Genomic DNA, 23,836 nt, shown 5'->3' on the forward strand with positions numbered 1-23,836 from the left:
GATCTAAATCACTACGAACATAATAACAGAATTGATTCATCGAAGCTGTTTCATTCTGCACGTTGTGAAGACATCAGATTTATTGGAGCACACGAAACTAGCCGTATCAGTTCTCACTGTCGTACAATGTGATTCTACATTCCACTGTCTGTATAGCTTAACGAGTGAGAGGGTGTTCTAGAACTCGTCAAGAGGTTGCGATAACGAGGTAAACTCCGATGGTGGCAATTTAGCGGTCATGTAATGCGTTTTTTGTTTTTGTCATGTTCCACCCAAGTATCTATCATTCATCTTCGAGTACCAGAGGTTGGCTAAAGCCGATCCCGCAAACCTAAACTGGTGCACGGTAATGTCAAAAGCAAAGACCTTAGGTGAAATTCAAGTGGGTTGACTGTTTAAAGATGTGGTGCCCGTCTTGCTTTGTTTCACCGCAATAATCCAAGAGTGATGACAAACAGGACCAAATAACTCGCGAAAGAGCATGGACTAGATATTCAGCTTGGTCTGTTTTCAAAAGTGTTTTTTCAGATTATGATTTAGTCAGTGTTTGACTAGAGCAGGAGGTGAATATCTGTCTCTCCTGTGAGAGAATCTTGACCGACTTCGCCGTTCCAGCTTAAATGGTGAGCTCTGCAGAACTGAAGTAAAAAATAGCCTGTTATCAAAGGAATTTCCTCTTAAACGAGACAGTTGTGTGCGCATTGGTTTGAACTCTTTGCAACTTACAATCAAAAGCGGAAAACATATCCTTCAGAAAGAAATCAATGAAGGACATTTGGGATTTTGGAATATTGCAAGTAGTCCGGTCGAAATTTGGCATCACAATGGGGAGTCCCAACTGTTTCTCTTCTTCCGTCTGTGAGAGCAGAAACAAAAATGTGGGAATTTAGAAGCAATTGTACTGACCAAACAGAGTCAATAGGAGGCTCTTGTGAACGTGTTCTCGGCTCGAAAGCTCTTTCACTCCCAGTGAATAAATCCCATTAGCATTCATTTCTTCTTAGAGAAAGAAAGAAGGATTTTTCGCAACATGATAAACAGGCTTTTGTGCATGCAATTGTTTTTCCGTCTAGGATGAACACAAAATTCCTGACAACAAAAGGCCAACTTCTTACATTGAACAGTGAATTATCCTGACAACTTAAGAACAAGTGAAATTATGACAAACTGAATGGTTGTGATGCGTATTCGATTTTAACCTCTGCCACGAAAATAAAAAAACACGGGATGCTTGCATGCATTTTTTATGGCATTTATTGAGGTAAATTACTACTCGCCTCTTGGTAAAAGCTGAACCACAGATCTAATGAAATTTAGAGAGAATGCTTCCAGGTTAAGTTTACTACACAACTGAGACCATTTTGGTGCCGGCAGTAGCAAGCAACGCTGAGTACGGGCGACATCAGGTTTGCACCAATCCAGATCTGTTTCACTTCTTGAATATGAATATGGATCAGATGGTTGGCGGCTAAAGGTTAGAGACAATGGCAACAAACAGTCAACCAGGATAAAAGAAGTCTATTTCTGAATTCGATAACTTTGTGTTGCGAGGGCGAGGCGTTTTGTAGAGTAGGATTATCAGTGGTACTGATTCCACAAACCGACAGGACGGGTCCAACAGTATCTGTCTAAGTGGTATTAGGAACTCTGTAAGCTAATAGTCAGCGGTAAAGTTGACTTACAGAACAGCATCATTTATCTTTCAGCCAAAGAGACTATCTCCTTACATGACAGCTTGTCGGACAATAGATCATGGCGGCAGGGAAGTGCCAAAAGAGACAACTTAAAGTTTCCGTTGCCTAAGAAAGATTGTACCAATTGCTGCCCATTGTGGTGGAAGATCGAACACAAAATAGACGGATGCTATACACAAATCTAAGCTTCGTAGCTACGTTTTATGCACACTTCCGATTGCTTTTCAGGTGCCGAATAGGCTTATATGGGTCGTGGGGCTGCTCTAATTTTCGCTCACTGGACAGAGTTACCCAAATGGGTGCTCTTCTGTGCATCATCACACTGGGTATACAGCTTTCCGGACTTTATTTTAGATAGGCGACGGGCACCAGTTAGTTTCTGGAATCCAACAGAATGCTGTTTTGATAACTTCCAGAGTAATTTCGGACGAAGTGCTACTTTGGAAGAGCCACGCCACCGCTAAGGGTCTATCTACATTCTCCCAAGGTGGTAGTTTCCGGACACGGTTTACCTTATTACACGATTTCCGGGTATTCGCTTACCTGAGAAAAGTATTCTTCCGCAATTCTGTTTGCCCATTCTTTACATATTGCCAACGGACGAGTTTGGTTATTAACATCGGAGCATTTGATGATAATTCGTCTGAGAATTGCCCGATTCTCAGCGTTTGCCAAACGTTCCAAGGGTTGGCTTAGTGAGTCTTCTGCTGGCGTGACTGATGTAGTCAGCTGGGAAGCAGAGGAGCTTGGACCTATTCCAGCAGATCCGGATTCTACAGAGCTCATGCTTCCCACGGATGACTGATCATGGCACTGAAAAAGAATGGGTAAGGTTGTTGAGGCAAACAACGATGTGTTTACAGTTATTTGTTGAAATCATCTCGATTTAACTTACTCGCGTCCTTTGCATTGCTCGTTTGGTTAGATTGTTGACAAATCTCCCAACGTGATCAAAGTGTTTAGCCATCTCTGTGGCAAGCACCATATCCACCATGTATCCGCGGATTGTTCGGTATTCCTCTCTGTAATATAAAAAGAACTAAGAAATTTGGCCTTTGGTAGTGAAACAGACTCAATGAAACAACTAATCCGCCAGCAATTGAAGCAACTCAGATCTTAGTGTACCGACTCCTTCGGCCGGTATTACCCTTCATACTTTTATTGAAGGTCTTTCGCAGCCTTGGCAAATTGGGTAGCGCGTACTTTTAAACTACCAGGCTCAAGGCTTGGCAAAACCTATACTGCACACGTTTCAGTTGATTACCCAGATAGCCGGACTCATTTCGTGCCAACCAGCTTCAAACTCATAGCAGTCATCAGTATTCATAGGTACTGTCTGGTATGAGGAAAATCTAGGCAAGTTGACTGTTCGGCAGTAAAATGGGGTTAATGGAGCCTGTCATCGAAACACGCGTAGATAGTGGCTTGTGGTCCAACATATAGTATATTCACCCGAAATTCGACTAACTTCATCAGTAGTTCAAACATTTGCAAACACAGTGGGGCAATACGGCTTTCACGGTCGAATAAGTGCGTGTCTGTACTTCGAGTCACACCGCATCGTGGATTGTTAGCTTGCCGGGACATGATTGCATAACTATGAAGCGAGGCTATGTGACTAGACGAGAAAATGCACAGTAACATAGATTGGATCGATCGGTCGAAGCAAATGCCGAATAAGTGGTTCACTAGTTTAGCAAGTGTAACTTAAGTTCAAACTGTGCGGCTCGATAAAGTCACCCAAGGCCTCCGGTAAAGCTGCCAGATACCATGAACAACTAATTTTATTCTCGGATCTTTGTGGAACTGTAAAGGTGAACGGTCTGTGTAGATTTGTCGGTGGATGAGGTGGGGCCGTATTTTATGCAAATACCGCTACAATGGTAGCTTATGTGTCACACGTTTACTGAATAGTATTCATGTCATTAGGAAATAATTTGAGACTTAACTTCTAGCGACCTTTTCACGTGGGATGCACAATCCTTTAGATTGAAGTTTTACACCAAATAGTCACAAATGTAACAATGTAACATTATATGTACCAAGAATAGAAGCGTTTTTGACTTACCTGGTCATATTCTGGAAAATGTTGACATCGGGATCTTTACGAGTAAGTTCAAAGGCAAGTGCAACATGATGACTTTCAAGGACAGCCCTGAAATAAGATGAATGGTGCGTAGATCATCCGCAAACTGCAACTTAATCGTAGACCAAGACAAGCCTGTTTTTGTTTCTGAGAAAACTAATTTGTTTATGCAATCACATTCGCATAACTCCTTATAAAATATCTTATAACTAAATCGGCGGCTTAAGCGTTCGTCGGAAGGGCTCAGTAAACAAGGAGAAATTACTGCAACTCTGAATAAATCCTTTAAAAACTCCATGTATAGGTTTGCTAGAATCTTTTTCTAGCTCACCAAATGGCAAGTAGGGTTTTATAAGGTGGGCACAGTTTCTGAGTTTCGCCCATTTTCACTTCCTATCTAAACACATAAATGAAGAATTGTCATGAAACTTCTACTTTGATATCCTGGATGTCATCCCAATGAAACGAAAAGTGGTCCTTGTCTGGCACCTACATGCAAATAGTATCACAAACAAGATATTCAGCTGCAAGAAATTTCATCTTTGGCATCTCAAGGATCATCTCAGGTTTCTTATTTCTGATGGCATCTCCTTGTTCCTTACGTAGTGAAAATTTGCGGAAACAAACCGTAGTGTTCTGTTTGATGTCTGAGTGACTTGCAACATTTGATGAATTGTTTTCAAAGCTGGGAAACCTAGATAAAGATGCTGGAACGAGGCACTTTGCACTAGACGGTATCGTTTCAAGCTGGTAGCTACCGCAATACATGTAGAATAAATAACCAAATAACAAACCCAAAAATCAATACCGGGAATTTAAAATGCAAATTTCGACTGAAAGGCACAAAATGTAAAACTCGTTCATCTTGACGGACTAAAACGCATCGAATGTCTCGGCTTTATGCGAACAAAAGCTTGGTACATATAGTGCTCAGAACATACTTCATATCTGATCGTGTTCAGTGGCATCATCAAGCACAAACTCCCCTTTCTATTCGTCAATAGTAAGGACTACCAGCCAGGAGACTTACTCAAGAAATTTCACTGCAGGGCACCTGACGCTTTTTCTGATTACTCTGTAATCATAATCAATTGTTCTATCAGCTAGTGACGACAAGTTTGGAAGCGTTATACCATACTTGATTCATTGGAAGCAGTATTTTGCTATTAAGAAGTGCGGAGCTCATCAGCCGTTAACAGATAGGGACTACAACACGGCAATCTTGAATGCCGTCGTATGCACGTCAGTGTTGCATTCATTCCACCAACACTGCATTGATCGTAAGTTCAAGAAAAACGCTTCCCTGGCATATCTTAAAGCTGTCTTGAATGCGGTCGTATGCACGCCAGTGTTGCACTCATTCCACCTACACTGCATTGATAATAAGTTCAAAAAAAACGCTTCCCTGGCATATCTTAAAGCTCGACGTTGTAAGTTGAACAGGAGCGGAAGAAAATTAGAACAACCCACATCGGTGATTCGCACGCTGCATTCAGTGGACAGTCGAAAACTAGTGTACCATTAGGGCGATTGGATTTACGTGTGATCTACCAAAGGTTTCGTTCAGCATGGAATGAAGTTATGCAGGTTATTGTCAGTCAAGGTTTCTACCTCTCGGTTAAACATGGACAGCTCTCTGGTGAGTGCTTCGCTGCCCGATCAACTTCTGGCTACCAGGAATTGTGCTATCAACAATCAGACAGAGAGCGTTCAACTGGTACATTGCCTAACCACAAAATGCACCACCGAATCACCTAACTTCGTTAAGAAAGCAATGTCTTGCAGATGAAATCTTAAAAGTGATGGGATCATTCAACTGGAATAGACACTAACATTGTTTCAAACCTTCGTAAAACTCTTAGACGCCCGTTTAGGAAGCTAATAGCAAAAAACAATTTACTGATAACCTTTCCATAAATTTGGTACTTCAGTACCAAGTTGGCACAAAATCACAGATTTAAGTAACTAGTCAGATTTTCTTCCAAAGTCAATGAGGTGATACTTCCATGCTATCTCAACACGTCTGGTTTTAACTTCTGAAATTTTCCTGATCCGATACTGAAAGTAATCTGCCTCAAATATAATGAAGGAAACAATGCAGGGGGCTGAATTTTAGTCCAGCAAGGAGCTAACTGCTGCTGATCAATACATATACATTTTACTACCAAAGAAGGTCCAACAATTGTGGTAGAGGAATACCTACTCGATGAGCTTAACTTTGTGCTTAGCGCGAAAAGTCGTGCTCGCGTCGGACTCAAAACGCAGTGGTGTATGCCCAACTGTTCAGACATAAACAGGCCACGTCTATTATCAGGTTCGAACCTACATATACGTGACCTGAGAACCAGTGCAGAAGGCACGCCAACATCTCGGACTATCTGGCTTAAATTGCTGCGGTTGATAGGTAGTAGTGTGCCTTCAAATTCAACATCTCTGCATGAAACGTTTGCTGCTTAACGTTTCAGGTCAGACTGTTAGTGGCGTTCACAGCATATTCCTCCCGAATTCCTTCCTTCCTTTTGGGAAGTTCCATTCAAAGAATTTGTCTATGAAAACGCTTTACCTGTGTTATCCACCATGCAAGTAAATCGGCATTTCGTAACAATTCACAGCATATTCTCCAGAATTTCTAATCTTCCTTTTGGGAAGTTCCATTCAAAGAATTTGTCTATGAAAACGCTTTACCTGTGTTATCCACCATGCAAGTAAATCGGCATTTCGTAACAATTCCCAGTACATGCATCCGGTCACTGCCTGGACTTCATCGAAAGGTGTATTGAACAAACTCGCACCATCATAACCACGCTACAAATTCGGAATCACTCTCTGCAGCTGGTCGCCTAGTCTCAAATCAAACGGGCTTATCTTGAATGTTCATCACCACCGCGAATATCGCTTTCATCTCAGCACCATCAGCTACAAATACCTCTATGAATGAGACAACTCTGTACCGCCATGTCTGCGGGTGCAGGAATCGTCATGCGTGTCTCTTCTTCAGCCTGACGGGAACAGCAGACGAGATCATCGAGAATCTCTGGGTTTCCAAAATCCCTACGCCGCTGTCATGCTTGACTGGACTGAAACAGACCATGCTCTTCATGCAGACAGCTGGCTTTGTTTACGAACACTTTGAAGTTTACGAGCAACGCCACGCCTCAGTGCACACTCGAGAAGGTACAAATGTCAGGATTAGTTTTTACGGTTACGTATTCCGTTTTTTAGCACAAGGACGAAAATCTTTTTTCAAAAATTTAAACTTTTCTGTATCGATACAACTAGTCGTGTGGTTTGGAGCACCATACTAATCGCTAATTTGTCGCATTCTTACACAAGTACGGTGTCAGATGTTGATGGTGACTGGCAGGAATGATATATGGTTTACTAATTCCACTGAGCGCGTGATTCGTCTGGGAGTGTGGAGCCTCACCATAAGTCAGCTGTTTGCACCAAATCATCCCTTCATTGGTAACCTTATCTGATCAAGCCTGAAAATACTTTTAAAATAACATAGATAAACGGTCATACCAAAGTCACCCATTTGGACAATTCTAACAAAAAGCTATTGAGCTCTCGGGACACACCAATCATAACTTGAATTGAAGAGCGTTAATTAAGGCAGATGAGATGAAGAGATAGGGAATCCTTTGACAGCTACGCATATCCGTCAGCAAATGACAGACGCCACGGACAGGACTCAAACCCGTGAATTCGCCCTAACCGGACCATTGCCTTGCCAGATGAGTTATCGTGGACGCTGGTGTTTGTTTCATACATCCACGATGACTGAATATTTATTGATAATATAGTTCTCCATAACAGCACCAAAATACGGTCGCTATTGCTGGATGCTGTGCACGACAAGGGACGACGACCGGAAACAAAACAAGCTGTACGATTGCTGACAATTCCTCAATAGCTCATAGCCAGTATTCTTGGGGCGGTTCAAGTAGGCGTAGTCTCCGGAGTATCCAACACACCTATGTTCCACTTGAACAACAAATTGTACGCAAATATAGGAAAAAACGAACTTGGAAAGGAAGTTAGCATCAACTTAGATTGTGTATTGCGTCAAGAGGCGATGACGTTTACCTACACTCAGATCGGAAATATCCAAATTTATCAGATTCACCATAATACAAATGCTTCATGTTCCCCAACGAGACGCAAAAACGCGAACGTATTGTTTAAAATCTTGGCATGTAAGATTTTAATTTTGGGTGCGGTTTCGAAGAAATAAACAGATATACGTCCATACTCTTGAATTTTCACTCAAGACTCCATTGTACAGGTACCCATCCCATGCTTGAAAGCCCAGCAACTCCATCACCTTTTTAGCGTTAAGTGCACTTCACGCGTCTTTAACGGATTTGAACAACTTATCATCGGATTGAAACTATACTGGCTGACTTTCCAGGATAGGTAGGCTATACCTGCAGGACAGATCTCAAGTGAATCTTCTGCTTTGCATCACTCCCTGTTATAAGTTAAATGTGCATGAGGACCACCTCTGTATCCAAAGAGCCAGTCAAAAACGGATCAGGCGGGATGAACTGAGCGAGTGAAGGATGTCACTGTTTCGTCCCTTATTAGTATAGTGTGAAATGAGAGTTGATAATTTACGCGATGGGGGGGGGTTCATCTACCGAACGAAAGGTCACGGGTTATAGTCACCCTCAGTACAGCCGAGAATTTCCAGTATTAACGGAACGCCTCTATGGTTCTTCCCGAATACTTGGGATAAATTCAATTGAGCATGGGATTGGTAGTGATGTTCTCGCCCTATGAAAAAACCAAGAAAGGGTAATTGTCGGGATGCTTCGTTAAGGTTGAGCGTTTTGCTTAGGGCATTCACACTTTTTAGTAAGTATCTGAATGGCAGATATGATACTCAGACAGATTCAAATGGATTGGCTGAAAAGGTGTAATAGTAACTCACATGTCATTGTACAGGATAGCCAGTGGGTTATTGCTGTTTACAAGGAACGGATTGGTTCTTCCTGGGTGATCCAGGTCATGCACAACTGCAGCCAGTAGCGACCCGACTTCTTCCATCTCATCAAATACCGACTGTGGTATGGAACATTTTTCGCAGATAATGAGGAGGATGGATGAGAAGTTTAGCTAATGTACGACAAACTAAAAACTAGCGCGTTTTCATTACAGAACCAGCTATATGATATTGGAAACAGACCAAGGCGCTTTCGGCAGAAAAAAACTGCTTCAAAAGGATATTGTTTACTAAATTTTCAACATGAGACCTCACATCACTGAAGCGACAAAGCACAGCGCGGATGCTGGTCCCTGAAAAAGTGTTGTCAACAAACATTTTCCACATTCTTACTCAAACATTTGTTGCTCCGTAGGTCTCCGTATATTAGCAAAATACACTCACTTGCAAACAAATTCGGTTTTTACGAGAGACTCACCTGAAACCCAGCTGACTCCCTCGTTTTGATGTTTTCAAGCACCTAAATGTGCTGGAAACATCAAAAAACGAGAGATTCTGCTGAGTTCCAGGTGAGTCTTTCGCAACTGAGTTCATTTCGCTAATTTCCTGCACTTTGTTTTCAATTAGAACATAGGATTGAAGGAAACTCGGGGAGTCGCCAACTTGATGATCTCAAAGAAGGGCGAAACGGATCGTGGGCTGTCAGCAACCTTATGAGTAGTGCGTCCCATATTTTAGTTTAACTAGACATCATGTTCTAGTGAGGGGCTGGAAATTATTTCCCCACAAAGCCGTTATCCTCCTAATGGTCATGCTAGGCGAACTAGTCAGCCGCTTACACGCTAATGTTGTCATATCATAATTGGCTACCAGAAATAGACTGATATTCGCCATCGACGTCTACAACGATAGAGCATTGGTGCCTCACTTCCATGTTATCACGAGCTAATGTGCCATGCTAAAGATTTGAGAGTTTGGGGAAGGTTGTAGGTATTGTGGTAAAAAAAAACACTTCTCTTTAGAAAAGGTGGTCAAGATACAAGTGCCTACACCTTGAACGGGTGAGGAAATGAACAAACCAAAGTGTCATAACTGTGTAGGATGTCATTGCTGCCAATGAACTGACCTCCAATGCGAGCCCAGCATACAACAACAAACAGGCTTCATGTGAAGAGCTCGGCAGGAAAAGTGCATCATAGATGCTACTGGAAGCAGGTGAGTGCCATCTTCTGTACGCGTCTGCGAAGAAAAAACACGAGGATCCCATCCAGGAAGGCGTGAGGGTCCCACAGCACCAAGGCTGAGTGCAGCAATCCTTACTTCATGCGACAGTATCATTTACTTGAATCTTCAAACTTTCGCTAGCATAGGTTTGGGATAAACGTCCACACCTGTCTTGGTAGACCATGGTTCAAAATGCTGGGCACGGATTAGAAACACTTCAGCCGAATTAGTCCTATTTGATGACCCGGTGATTCAGTTTTGGTCAGCCGCACGCTTGGCATGCATAGACAATATAGAGGCCTGATCAGTGCATCCTCTACTTGTTCGGACTGCTAACTAGTGCCAATGACTTAGCTCTTATGGATCCCAGTAGCTTTGCACTTTGGTAAGTCGTTATGAGCGTCATGCAGCAAACAAGCCCACAGAGCACAGCGAGCATTATTGCCCATAACAGTAGTAAATTATTCAATAGAAACAATACCACCATCATACGAGCTACCACATAACAACAGACCCGAACAACTTAGCTACGAAGATCCTGGCGGGGGCTTGGGTCGCTTTTCGGCGCCAGCAGGATACATTCAAATGATAAAGAGTAAATTTTACGGATTCGATAATTATTGTCCGAAAAATCCGAGTTGTAACAAGAAAACAGGGTTGACTTAATTGTCGTTGCTTTCAGAAACCGCTGTGACAGAAACATTTGAATCTGTGGTCCAAATGAACCTGTACTTTTCCAAACAGCCTGGTGAGAGTTCTGCAGCCTCTTAGGCACGAACGGCATAATTTGATAAGCGTTCGCTAACACAAAACCCAGCCGTTTAATGAGATCAAAAACTATCAGGACAAACTTAAACAAATAGGGCGTTAAGTAGTTTGATTTGTTCACTACCCAACAGTGAGAATTCTGTATCATTTTATCGAGACAACACCAAAGCACAGTGGGGCAACGAAATTCCATCCTTTCGAATAGGTACTCGACACCTAGAATTTCCTTATGAACGAAGATCAGAAGGCAAACAAAGTTATGTCTCGAAATTTGTTTAATTATGGGACAGATCCAAAAAACACTATTTAGCTTCTTCGGTCAATAGCTATTTAGATATCAGCCAAGTAATACTGTATGCCTCCCTGAGGACAGTTCAGCTAGAGTACGACGGTGTCATTCACACACAAAATCCGTTGTTCGAAGAGATGGCACACTGCTCCAGCTGCTAATATTAGTCTGAGACAGAGAATCGGGATGTACAAAAAGCCAGCCTGGTTGGAGATGTTGTCAAACTAGGTCACAGTCGCGTTATCGCGATCAAAATAAAATAGATCAATCAAATGTTTTCGATACCGCGAGGTGATTTAATCATTTGTGGATTACGACGTTTGGTTGATCGATCGGTCTGCTATACCATTTCGTATGTGAATGGGAGGCGTGTGACACAATATTCGTGAATAAACTACCAAGCCTGTGGAAAATAACAACTGCCATTCATTTGTATTTCCGTGAGGTAAGTTTACCACAACAGTTTTTGTGCTAGGATTCTAACTCGAGTCCAAAAGGTTGTAAATATAGAGCAAGTACAATTGGGCCATAAATAGACTTTCGTACTGCGCCATATAGGACTAAATAATAAGGTTAGAAGAAGTGAGCTCCTAACGAGGATTACGCACAAAAAATCAACAGTAACTAGAAGGAGTACTATTTCGTCCAAAAGAAATTTTATAACCGTAACAAAAGAGGAATTCCATTTGTGTGCCGGTACCCAATTAGAGTTTTTAAAAGTGGCACCCCAGGGTACGGAAACCCATTAGCAAAAGCCTTTGTTCTTATTGAGCTGAATGCAATGTGTGGTGACATACTAAGCGCAATGTTGCGACAGCTATTTTTAGTAACATAAATAATTTAACTAATAATTATACCTTAAATTAGTTCATTTGGAAGTCCCATGGCAACGGAATATTTAGTAGTCCTAATGCGATTCACCCGGGCGCCGATGTCAGACATGGCCCAGTCGCACCCTCAATGGCGCTCGTGTATCCAACCTATTGCCTTCAATGCAATGAAGTCGTGTAACCAAGTTTCGTCTCTATTCTGTAAATTTCGTATCTCTTAGTAGTAAACACCACGCGCTAAGTCCCTGTGATACGTAATCGGAAGAACAGGGAAATCACACAGTGTATCGGGAGTGTGAGCTGTGTCTCCGAAGCATTGGGTGGGTCCGTTGGGAATAGTGGATTCATAATGCTAGGGTATGCCAGATGGTTCTAGGAAGAAGGAAGTCTTCCGTGGGATGTGAGTTACTCAAGCTTCAAGAGCTGCGCTAGTTAGGAAATGCACTCTAAGTGTCACAAGACCGTCTGCCTCACAGAGCTCTGTGTTGAGTTAAAGTAACCGACAGTGTATGACCTGGAAACATTTTTGCCAAGCCCTGTGTTGAGTGAAAGTAACCGACAGTGTATGACCTGGAAACGAAGTATGAAACCTAGTCAGGCCGACAATTGCCGTCTCCAGGTTAATGACACTAGCGGAAGTGGCTCAGTGGCTCAGTCGATGGCACCCATGCATCAAATCTATCGCTTTCACTGCGTAGCTACCCAGTTCTCGAGCTCAATGAACACGTCTTCACCTCTAGGGTTTGACTGGTGGTGATCGAAACTGCAGCAGCTAAAATTATTATGCCTGTGGTACATGGTTTATTGATGATAAACTGACTGATTAATTGTGAGCTGTGAAACTCGAGTTGAAACGCAGAGTAAGACTTGGTTATCCAGGCCAATAAAAGCTCGTTAAGTATAGCGCAGAAGTCTTGCTTCATAAAGTAAAACATATTCCATGAGTTTCAAGAATGCTTATCGGTAAATGTATGATTCCGTATGCATGGCCTGCGTGCAGACTGTCATAAATAGTTGCAAACAAACTCCCGTTGTAGTAGTATTCTAGTGCGCCAAAATTTTTCGATTAAGAAAACGCATTATTAAAGTTAATGAGGAGTTTTCAGCAGCCTTATTCGTGATATATTACGTCTACAAAATGTATAGCAATATCCTGAGTATCTTACCAATTGAACAATGAAGAGTGGCATGTTGCAGCCCAGTTAGTTGATTTGAATATCATAAACGAGAGGTAGCTGAGCTCCAGGTGAGTGTCCCATCAAAACCAAATTGGCATGAAAATGAGTGTACTTGGCTAAAGTTCTTGAACGTAAACCGAGTAAGACCGGCTTTGTTTTGACTACAAATCGATCGTATAATCCCAGATAAAAGTTGAACATCAGAGACTATGTAGACAATGGAAATGACGGTGATGTAGGCAGATCTTGTGCGGAACCCTATATAGAAAACACATTACTACTTCGATGAGATTAGTAAAATATTATACTATTATCCGAATTATTACCGCGTTCTTATATTTGTTCTCTTTGGTAAATGGTCAGTTTCCATAAGTGACACCGAGCCTGGTTTAGCTGTGTTTGGATTGTTGATCAGGTGGCTGCTGGTCACTTCGCTCCAGCTTGATAATCAACTTACAAAAGTCGGTGGCTGCTGCTCCAGCTTGATAATCAACTTACAAAAGTCTCGTCACCAACACTAGTGCGCACTTGGGCAGTGTACATCAATTGGATCAACAGCCAACAAACGCACCCGAGCTATCGAAATTTCGATACATTGCTACCCCAACAAAGTGAATTTCGAACGGTTTTCTCATTCTCCTATTGGTACTGCTAACGAATTTGCAACATGACGATGATGCATGTCTGTATTATCTACTTCTACTCGATAACCGGAATGTTAGGAGATCCTGCGATTTATCGCCACTCGTGACCGGTGCAACATATTGATATCCATTTTTTTTACCCCACGTGACATCAAACGCCGGTGTTATCGACTGGAGCGATCAGCTTGATAGAATAAAAACAAAATTCTCACAGTGACTTCTGTATGCGCAATCTTGTAGGTGCACTGACGTACTGTTTAATAATAGACGCTTGGACGAAATAGGTAAAGAAATGCGTCCAGAAGAACCAAGAAAAAATGACCAATTGATCGGATCAGAAATGGAAACTCACAGACAATAAGTCTACACGCAGAAAATAGGCTGTAGACTGAAGGACGTCAGCAGCGTGGGTTGCATTGTGGTAGGGATTTTGCTGATGGTAATTGTCTTGAATCATATTTAGCCAAGAGATCATGATCCCTTCAGGAACTCGCAACAATTCACACACCTTGAAGCGACTGAATATTTTCATTGCTAGGTGCGTGAGCGGCCTAAAGTAAGAAATGGGAGGTGAATTGTGCCCAGCAAATGTTTGTTTATGATGAAACAAACGAACGAAATTTAATGTGCTCATTCAAATCTCAAACAGGAAATAATGATATGATTCAAAACATGTAAACTATATTCAAAGGAAAAAAATGCCAAATCCGCTAAGGTGACCAACTATTTGTTTTGATCCCCTGTATTTATAACTCTTGAATTAAACTACTAGTCTTGGACTGGTCGTTGTTCTCAGCGAGGGTAATTATTCGAGCTGCTGAATTCACTGAAAAATGGCCTCTTTTCATACCTCATTATTACAGAACTTTCCTATAATCTATGTATTGTCAACGCCCAACTTACAACTCGAGTCGTTTGTTCTAATGCTCAGTATTGTTCCCCAACCCTTTCATCCATAAGTTTATAGTGAGGCACAACTGTATCTCTGTACGACATTTCAAACGATTGATTATTGATTGCTTGGGGATTGGATAGCAATGTTTTGATCTTTTTTGCTAGCACTGCTACTATTAATATTTCTGTTGATATTATTTGACGAAGTAGTCGTCTACAATCAATCGATGAAACAAAGAGTTAGTAGTGCGGATCATTCAGATCATAGCCATCTCGTCGATCGAATTCCTGAAACCCAGTGAAGTTGGTTTGACAACCTATCTAAAGTGCATAGTCATGTGTGCGATCTAGCACCATGTGGGAAAGCACTTCGATAATAATGATAAAGAACCAGGATACAATAAACAGGCAAGTGTTTTTTTACGTTTTGCATTTTAATATCAAGAAAACTGACGGCCTATAGAGACAGGTAACTAGTGGCATGAAAAGATAATCGTAGTTCAGTGTAAACTAGAGTATGTTTTTAGATGTCTCGTTGTGATGATAATAACCAGTTGCGATATGGACACAGCAATAAAAGCAGTTTCCTTACCTTTTATTGGTAACCCTTTCCAGGACAAGAATATCAAAGTCCCATCTATCGTCACCTTCCAGACAAGCATCGATCTCATTGGTTGTCATGAATTCTGGGTGTCGACCAAGAATCTCTTGGACACCTATCAAAGAAGACAAACATAGCCGACCAATTAAGTCACAAACGTAGACACATGTAGATATTAGACGCGACAGTTTACAATGGCTCAATATCGAATAGCTTTTCCCTTTAAGATAGCTTTCTCATTAGGGGATTTGGATAACTTTGCCCTTGGCAAAAAGAGGAGTTTGGTTGCATGTATTGATTCAGTGGGATTGCCTCGTAGATTAGGTTTATATTCCAAATAACTGCTGCTTACGAACCGCGATCAGTGTTTCGATCAGGTATTTGTTTCGAACATTTTTTCACAGTATGTCAAGTCAACGTACACCAATTCAAGAGACATACCAGAAATGCAGAAATATTTTATTTCTAATAAATCTTTCAATGGCACTGCATACCATATTGTAACTGTACTGTTTGAAGCTTACAGGAACTTCACTCTGGATAAAGCACGAAGTGATAATCCCACCCATCAGTTTACGATTGGGGGTTAGCCCATTTAAACGTGGCTTCTGACATTCAGTCATCGAGCATGCATGCACGAGGAGGTCGGGATTACTTCATTACTAAGACCGTGACTACTCAGAAGTGAGTTGGTAACCAATGCCATAAAAGGATGATCTGGCAGTTTTGATTCGATATTGTTGCGATACTTAAAAAACCCCGAGTTGTTAGGATTCACATGGCATGCGGATGCCGAGAGTGCATAATCAGTCACAAAAGGCATGATTTCTAAACAGTAGCTCTTTCACCAGCTGCCTTACTGGAGGATGGTTTTGTGGGTTTTGTTATTCTTGATCTACGACACACTGCAGCACACTTGATAACAGTCAGATAAGTGAGTGCTCACGGGCTCAATCAGGTTTAGGGGCTTCTCTTTCGTCCCTGCTTTAGTGCAAGCTAAGAGTCGGCTCCACAACAAGCATTAACCTACTTCAAGGTGTTTGAACACATAAACTCCCTCTTACGACACATTATTTCATCGAGGAATATGTTGATCCTCAATGCGTACCACATGCGTGGTCTGGCGGAAAAGGTTTCCCCAGAAAGGGGACCCCTCTCGACCGGTTTTGAACCTCTTGGGGTTTATCAGGAAAATACAGTCCCCGAAGGGTTCTCAGCGAAATTGCGAGTGGCATTTTACGTAGGTCCGTTGTTCTTCAAAACTCCCCCGCTCATCTTTATCGTCTGTTGCCAAGTTTTATTATTATATCACAATTCCAACCTGGGTACGCTGGAGCATTGGATATCGGTTCGTAGTGCGGCGTAGCCGTAGCCTTTCCAAGCGTAAACCATTTGGAACCTTACATCTGTTTGTCAACGTCAAGGTCGACAGTTTTCGAGTGACCTGAGCAATCTGCATTCTACTTTCGTTGAACAGCGATATATCTTACTTATCAGGACATGACCGTCTGACGAACTGAAAGGTTGAGAATAAATTACCGTACAACAGGGTTGTCAGGTTGACTAACTAAAATTGTTCTCGGTTTGACGAGATCTATTTAATTAACCACCGCTGATCACAATCTCTGATGTAGGAGTGAAGCCAAAAAACCAGTCTGTAATGGAGTGCGCTTGGTGGAAAAAGTCTATTGCACAACGTTGGCTGGGCGTATCAGTGGTAGCCAGAGGAGCTGAACGTAACGTTTCAGTACCCCATCTCGCCATTGTCAAACGGAAGTCTAGTGCTACGACTCCCACTGTGACTAGTAGGGCTGAGATTGGCGTCAATTTTTCGTCCTTTTTTGCGGGAGTGGAGTTAAATTTAGCACATCAAATCAGTGGGTTAATTTGCAGGGCCATAGGAACAAAGGTCCTTTTTCCTAAGACGGATTGAGGAACGTTGTACTTTTAAGGAACTAAGTTATCTGATGAGGCTGAATGTCAAACTGTTCAGTAGCAAATCGCGAGTGTCCACGAATAAATTCTTCATCTTCACTTCATGCTAAAAGTTTCTTTCCAGACAGTCGGATTCAGCGCTTGAAGGGGTAAGCGCACAAAAGTATTCGGGATAGGCCAGCACGAGGTCACCTCATTTAACAACTCTTTTCTCCTCTTTTCATTCTAATGCTTCTAACATAATCAGATGAACCTTTTAGTGGCGCGATAATGCAGCATCCATGCCAACACGTCTTCAGGTGTTCGACAATCGTTGTCTCAGAACCATAGCTCGTGTGGGTTGGTGTCGGTGAACCCGTAACGTGGCAGTTAGAAAGCGCGCTTTTGGTTGTGCAACGGGCACTTCCATTAAAGAATGTGTCCAGCACGAGAAGCTGCGTTGCTTGGGACATGTGTTGCGTATGTCGGACCATGGTTCGCCGAAGAGAGTGCTGTTTTCCATGCCCAACTCAGAGTAGTGTAAATAGAGAGTTGGCCAACCCTTGACTTGGCAGAGTATTGTGAAGGAGATCACGAAACGCTTGGGTGCTGTCGGCGCTACTCGCCTTCCAGGATGGGGACCGCGTGTTCCTCACTGTGCCTGGTTGGCTACTTTGCAAGATATGGCTGGCAACCAATGTGAGTGGCGTTCTTGTTGTCAGTTTCTATCTAGATCGCCTGGGTAAGTGTCTGGAGGTAAATGCACCTCGAAATGATTGTGGTAAGCTAGCACTAAGTCCACCTTTACTCTTTTCTTTAAAATAAGGCGTTGAAGCATTGGTGTTGAACACTAATGTCGTGCTGTCGATGATGCTGCNACTCTGGATAAAGCACGAAGTGATAATCCCACCCATCAGTTTACGATTGGGGGTTAGCCCATTTAAACGTGGCTTCTGACATTCAGTCATCGAGCATGCATGCACGAGGAGGTCGGGATTACTTCATTACTAAGACCGTGACTACTCAGAAGTGAGTTGGTAACCAATGCCATAAAAGGATGATCTGGCAGTTTTGATTCGATATTGTTGCGATACTTAAAAAACCCCGAGTTGTTAGGATTCACATGGCATGCGGATGCCGAGAGTGCATAATCAGTCACAAAAGGCATGATTTCTAAACAGTAGCTCTTTCACCAACTGCCTTACTGGAGGATGGTTTTGTGGGTTTTGTTATTCTTGATCTACGACACACTGCAGCACACTTGATAACAGTCAGATAAGTGAGTTGCTCACGGGCTCGATCAGATTTAGGGGCTTCTCTTTCGTCCCTGCTTTAGTGCAAGCTAAGAGTCGGCTCCACAACAAACATTAACCTGCTTCAAAGTGTTTGAACACATAAACTCCCTCTTACGACACATTATTTCATCGAGAAATATGTTGATCCTCAACGCGTACCACACGCGTGGTCTGGCGGAAAAGGTTCCTCCAGAAAGGGGACCTCTCTCGACCGGTTTTGAACCTCTTGGGGTTTATCAGGAAAATACAGTCCCCGAAGGGTTCTCAGCGAAATTGCGAGTGGCATTTTACGTAGGTCCGTTGTTCTTCAAAACTCCCCCGCTCATCTTTATCGTCTGTTGCCAAGTTTCATTATTATATCACAATTCCAACCTGGGTACGCTGGAGCATTGGATATCGGTTCGTAGTGCGGCGTAGCCGTAGCCTTTCCAAGCGTAAACCATTTGGAACCTTACATCTGTTTGTCAACGTCAAGGTCGACAGTTTTCGAGTGACCTGAGCAATCTGCATTCTACTTTCGTTGAACAGCGATATATCTTACTTATCAGGACATGACCGTCTGACGAACTGAAAGGTTGAGAATAAATTACCGTACAACAGGGTTGTCAGGTTGACTAACTAAAATTGTTCTCGGTTTGACGAGATCTATTTAATTAACCACCGCTGATCACAATCTCTGATGTAGGAGTGAAGCCAAAAAACCAGTCTGTAATGGAGTGCGCTTGGTGGAAAAAGTCTATTGCACAACACTGGCTAGGCGTATCAGTGGTAGCCAGAGGAGCTGAACGTAACGTTTCAGTACCCCATCTCGCCATTGTCAAACGGAAGTCTAGTGCTACGACTCCCACTGTGACTAGTAGGGCTGAGATTGGCGTCAATTTTTCGTCCTTTTTTGCGGGAGTGGAGTTAAATTTAGCACATCAAATCAGTGGGTTAATTTGCAGGGCCATAGGAACAAAGGTCCTTTTTCCTAAGACGGATTGAGGAACGTTGTACTTTTAAGGAACTAAGTTATCTGATGAGAATGAAGGTCAAACTGTTCAGTAGCAAATCGCGAGTGTCCACGAATAAATTCTTCATCTTCACTTCATGCTANTTGAACACTGATGTCGTGCTGTCGATGATGCTGCAACACTCATGTTGCTAATGTTGATGACTTCAGAAAAAACATAACGCCAACCAAGTATGGCCGACTAAGCTTATAGCTATTGCAACGCACTTTACTAGTAGTTGATGTAAATATATACTGGCAGCAATAAGTGCACATTCTTGACAAATTTCTGCCTCTTGGCAAAGTGACGAGGCCCGTTTTAAATAATTAATACGTGCCATCTCCTACATGTCTCTCTCTGATTGTGTCTGCTCCGAAATCTCATTCAAAGCCAGTTGTAGATCAGGTCAATTTAATTATTTAAAGGAACCTCCAAGAATCGTTAGCTACATACATGTGCTTACGGAAGGATTTCAATCTCTGAATAAACGCTCTCGTTGATAATGGGAACGTAAGTTTTATTGCTGGGAACAGAAGTACATTCACATATACAGTGTATTCTAAATTTACGATAAAAGTTCATCACAATTATCCATTAAGTTGGATGCTTTGATCTGAAGTGCGGTACAGGTGTTGGACGAGTACCACGTTTGCATTCTTTGTTTCATTTCATTGTCGTTACTCGATTAGCAAGCTTTTCCACATCAAAGCAGCTCAACAGTTAGGCGACTGTTGTCTCAACGGAATAAAATTCTCTAGTGCAAACCACATCTAGAGATAGAAGTCATTACTGATGCATCAGCAGTTGTTTAATACAAATACAGATGAGTCCCGGCTACATGTATGAGGCATTTGCTCATACGCATGTGTATTACATCATACCATGCCATTATCTCCAGGAACACTATCATCAAAATCAATATACAGTTTATCATCGCAAAAATTCTCAAAAATGCATTGTCTCCAACAGAGATCAGTAAGTCGGAGAATGCATCTCTTAAGTTGTGCGTGGGAGAATATTTTTTATGCCTTCACATTACTTTTAAACAGCGCATTTTGCCGGTTATCAGAAACCGAAGCATGGATTTCTGATGATACTTCCACCAACTGTACCATCAAACAATGGATACGGTTGACGTGTCGGTAGAACGTGTCACCTCACCTATAACCGCGGACTAACCAAGAGCAATATCTTTTTAGGAGATTCTCAGGCGACAGCAGAAATTCATGAAGATCAATATCAGGATGATGATGACACAAATCAAGTTCAGATGAACGGGTCGCTGTATGCGGACGTCAGCTTAGTTAAACTAAATTCAAACGAAATGGAGGTAAGTGATTGTCTTCTGTATGCGTGATGTAGTTGGTTCGTAAAAGAAGGCACGTTTATTTTATTTCGGAGGTTCACTGCCACAGAGGAGTGAGACGGGGAAATTAACTCTCCCCCTATTCCTCATCACGTCGATGGATGAGGTTCTCAAATTTTCGGTACAACAACAAAGCTACCAATTCCACGATACTTTAGTCGACGGCTTTTCCCTTGGTAAAAACTTGTTAGTGTGCGCAGTAAGATAGCATATCTTTAAAGAAAGCTTGGATATACTGTGGTAAACCTAGAGAGAACTAAAACGGCGATCACCACCCGAAAGACGAATGCAGTGATCATTTTTTGGGACAGAAAACATAGAGTGATGGCTACCTTAGTCAAACCACTATGTTTTACCGAATCACTCATCATTATCTTGGTCCGAAGTACACTGTGACATAGTCTGACCTCCCTTTTACGTTCAGCGGGAAAGGAGGCTGCAACCGCCAACAACAGCTGCAGAAACTACTAGATGAGATGAGCCACCTGAAGTGGCATCAGCAAATGAAGACCAGAAAGAACTGGCTAATACTGAGGATGAAATTTGCCTTATATAGATTAAGCTCATTGTAACACCCATAAACGTTTGAATGTTAGAGTTAGGCAGTGCATCCGTAGCCTACTATATCTACAGACGGCCACCACAGTCAGCTGTGTCTTTGCTCATACGCATGTGTATTACATCATACCATGCCATTATCTCCAGGAACACTATCATCAAAATCAATATACAGTTTATCATCGCAAAAATTCTCAAAAATGCATTGTCTCCAACAGAGATCAGTAAGTCGGAGAATGCATCTCTTAAGTTGTGCGTGGGAGAATATTTTTTATGCCCTCACATCACTTTTAAACAGCGCATTTTGCCGGTTATCAGAAACCGAAGCATGGATTTCTGATGATACTTCCACCAACTGTACCACCAGACAATGGATACGATTGACGTGTCACCTCACCTATAACCGCGGACTAACCAAGAGCAATATCTTTTTAGGAGATTCTCAGGCGACAGCAGAAATTCATGAAGATCAATATCAGGATGATGATGACACAAATCAAGTTCAGATGAACGGGTCGCTGTATGCGGACGTCAGCTTAGTTAAACTAAATTCAAACGAAATGGAGGTAAGTGCTTGTCATCTGTATGCGTGATGTGGTTGGTTCATAAAAGAAGGCGCGTTTATTTTATTTCGGAGGTTCACTGCCACAGAGGAGTGAGACGGGGAAATTAACTCTCCCCCTATTCCTCATCACGTCGATGGATGAGGTTCTCAAATTTTCGGTACAACAGCAAAGCTACCAATTCCACGATACTTTAGTCGACGGCTTTTCCCTTGGTAAAAACTTGTTAGTGTGCGCAGTAAGATAGCATATCTTTAAAGAAAGCTTGGATATACTGTGGTAAACCTAGAGAGAACTAAAACGGCGATCACCACCCGAAAGACGAATGCAGTGATCATTTTTTGGGACAGAAAACATAGAGTGATGGCTACCTTAGTCAAACCACTATGTTTTACCGAATCACTCATCATTATCTTGGTCCGAAGTACACTGTGACATAGTCTGACCTCCCTTTTACGTTCAGCGGGAAAGGAGGCTGCAACCGCCAACAACAGCTGCAGAAACTACTAGATGAGATGAGCCACCTGAAGTGGCATCAGCAAATGAAGACCAGAAAGAACTGGCTAATATTGAGGATGAAACCAAATGAAGACCAGAAAGAACTGGCTAATACTGAGGATGAAATTTGCCTTATATAGATTAAGCTCATTGTAACACCCATAAACGTTTGAATGTTAGAGTTAGGCAGTGCATCCGTAGCCTACTATATCTACAGACGGCCACCACAGTCAGCTGTGTCCACACCTATAAACGAAATGGGATCTCAGTATCCAAAATCTTAGTTCAACCATTCCATCGCATACGGACCAGCTTCTGTCTACGCAGCAGCGGGTACTGTGCAACGTGGTTGCTAATCCTGTATTTTGCAGGGTAGTCTGAGATCCCAGCCTCACGATTCGGGTTCAGTGGCCGTACGTGAACATCGAGGAGGAAATGGTGATCGCTGGTTTCAGGGTTAGTCGTTTCGTTTTTCCCAATCAATGTGCTTCCAGAACGTTGTTTTCTTTAGGTGTCTATGCGCAGTACTCAGCTCCGGTACAGCCGCACTTAGAACGCCAGAAAGAAAAGCCTGGCGCGGCCATAGTGATCAGAAGCTATTATGTGGTGGAAACTGCGACCAAACAGAAAGTTTGTTGCTTTCTGCAGTCTCTATGCATCGCGGACGTTGCTGGATACGTTCGTCGTAATGGGATTGTAAGGGAACTATGAAAACGTTTGCCGTCTAAGATACGTCGTCTACGAGTAGCTGACAGAGCCCACTTTGACGTGTTTTATGAAGCCTGACCTAAAAGCTATTCGGAGAAGCTCAGCAGCTGTAAACATGATTTCGGATGGGCTTGGCATTTTAGTTTTGGTAGTCACATTCCTCCGCACTAAAAGTTGTTGAATTAATTGGATACCAGCTGAGAGAAAGCTATTGATGACATGTCTTTGAGTAAAAAGTTTCGTTTTTATCTCACGCCCTCCGGTACATCGTTCCAGATCTTTCACTTGAATTTTTTTGTTTGTGAACAACAATAATACATGGTAATAATGAGAGATGTTAACTCACTTTAAAATAAACTTAACAGATGGTGTAATGCACTCTTTGCCTGCATAGCTGATAAACCAGTTTGTCAGAAATCACACTGCCTAGTAATTCTGTGTTGTATTTGTTCCAGTGTCGGACAAAAGCAGAACTACATACTATACATAAGATTCCTGGAATTTAAAAAATAACTTACATTTAATGTAGTTCCCAGTGGAAGCTGATCTTGGCAGCTGAGTGTTCGTTCTATTCAAGTTTGTATTCTGAAAAGACAAGCGTGCGAAAATAGAAGGAGTAGCGGTTTGAACAATTGTTCCGAATGAAGTTAGTTTGCTGCTACCTTAGGCTTGACAGCGGACGAGTCAAACGTTTTGTAGTTTCCCAGCCGAGGTAGGATAGACCTGAGGGCCCAATAGTCAGTCATCAAGTCCTTTAAACGTGAACTTGAATTGGAATTTGTGGCT

At 42.3% G+C, this 23,836-nt stretch overlaps 1 protein-coding gene across 1 annotated transcript in view; it reads right to left on the bottom strand.

Annotated features, from left to right (window-relative positions):
• The window catches only part of T265_01464 (hypothetical protein), a gene marked incomplete at both ends in the record, with an annotated part of 89,319 nt that overhangs the window by 5,682 nt on the left and 59,801 nt on the right, over positions 1 to 23,836 (bottom strand). The window contains 8 exons of the mRNA XM_009165505.1: positions 727 to 856; positions 2,238 to 2,507; positions 2,590 to 2,716; positions 3,763 to 3,849; positions 8,717 to 8,847; positions 14,014 to 14,212; positions 15,148 to 15,271; positions 23,569 to 23,635. Of these exons, the coding sequence (XP_009163769.1) occupies positions 727 to 856; positions 2,238 to 2,507; positions 2,590 to 2,716; positions 3,763 to 3,849; positions 8,717 to 8,847; positions 14,014 to 14,212; positions 15,148 to 15,271; positions 23,569 to 23,635 (1,135 nt within the window). The remainder of the gene's footprint in view (positions 1 to 726; positions 857 to 2,237; positions 2,508 to 2,589; positions 2,717 to 3,762; positions 3,850 to 8,716; positions 8,848 to 14,013; positions 14,213 to 15,147; positions 15,272 to 23,568; positions 23,636 to 23,836) is intronic.

This window comes from Opisthorchis viverrini, assembly GCF_000715545.1.
Source record: "Opisthorchis viverrini unplaced genomic scaffold opera_v5_16, whole genome shotgun sequence".
Lineage (NCBI taxonomy): Eukaryota > Metazoa > Platyhelminthes > Trematoda > Opisthorchiida > Opisthorchiidae > Opisthorchis > Opisthorchis viverrini.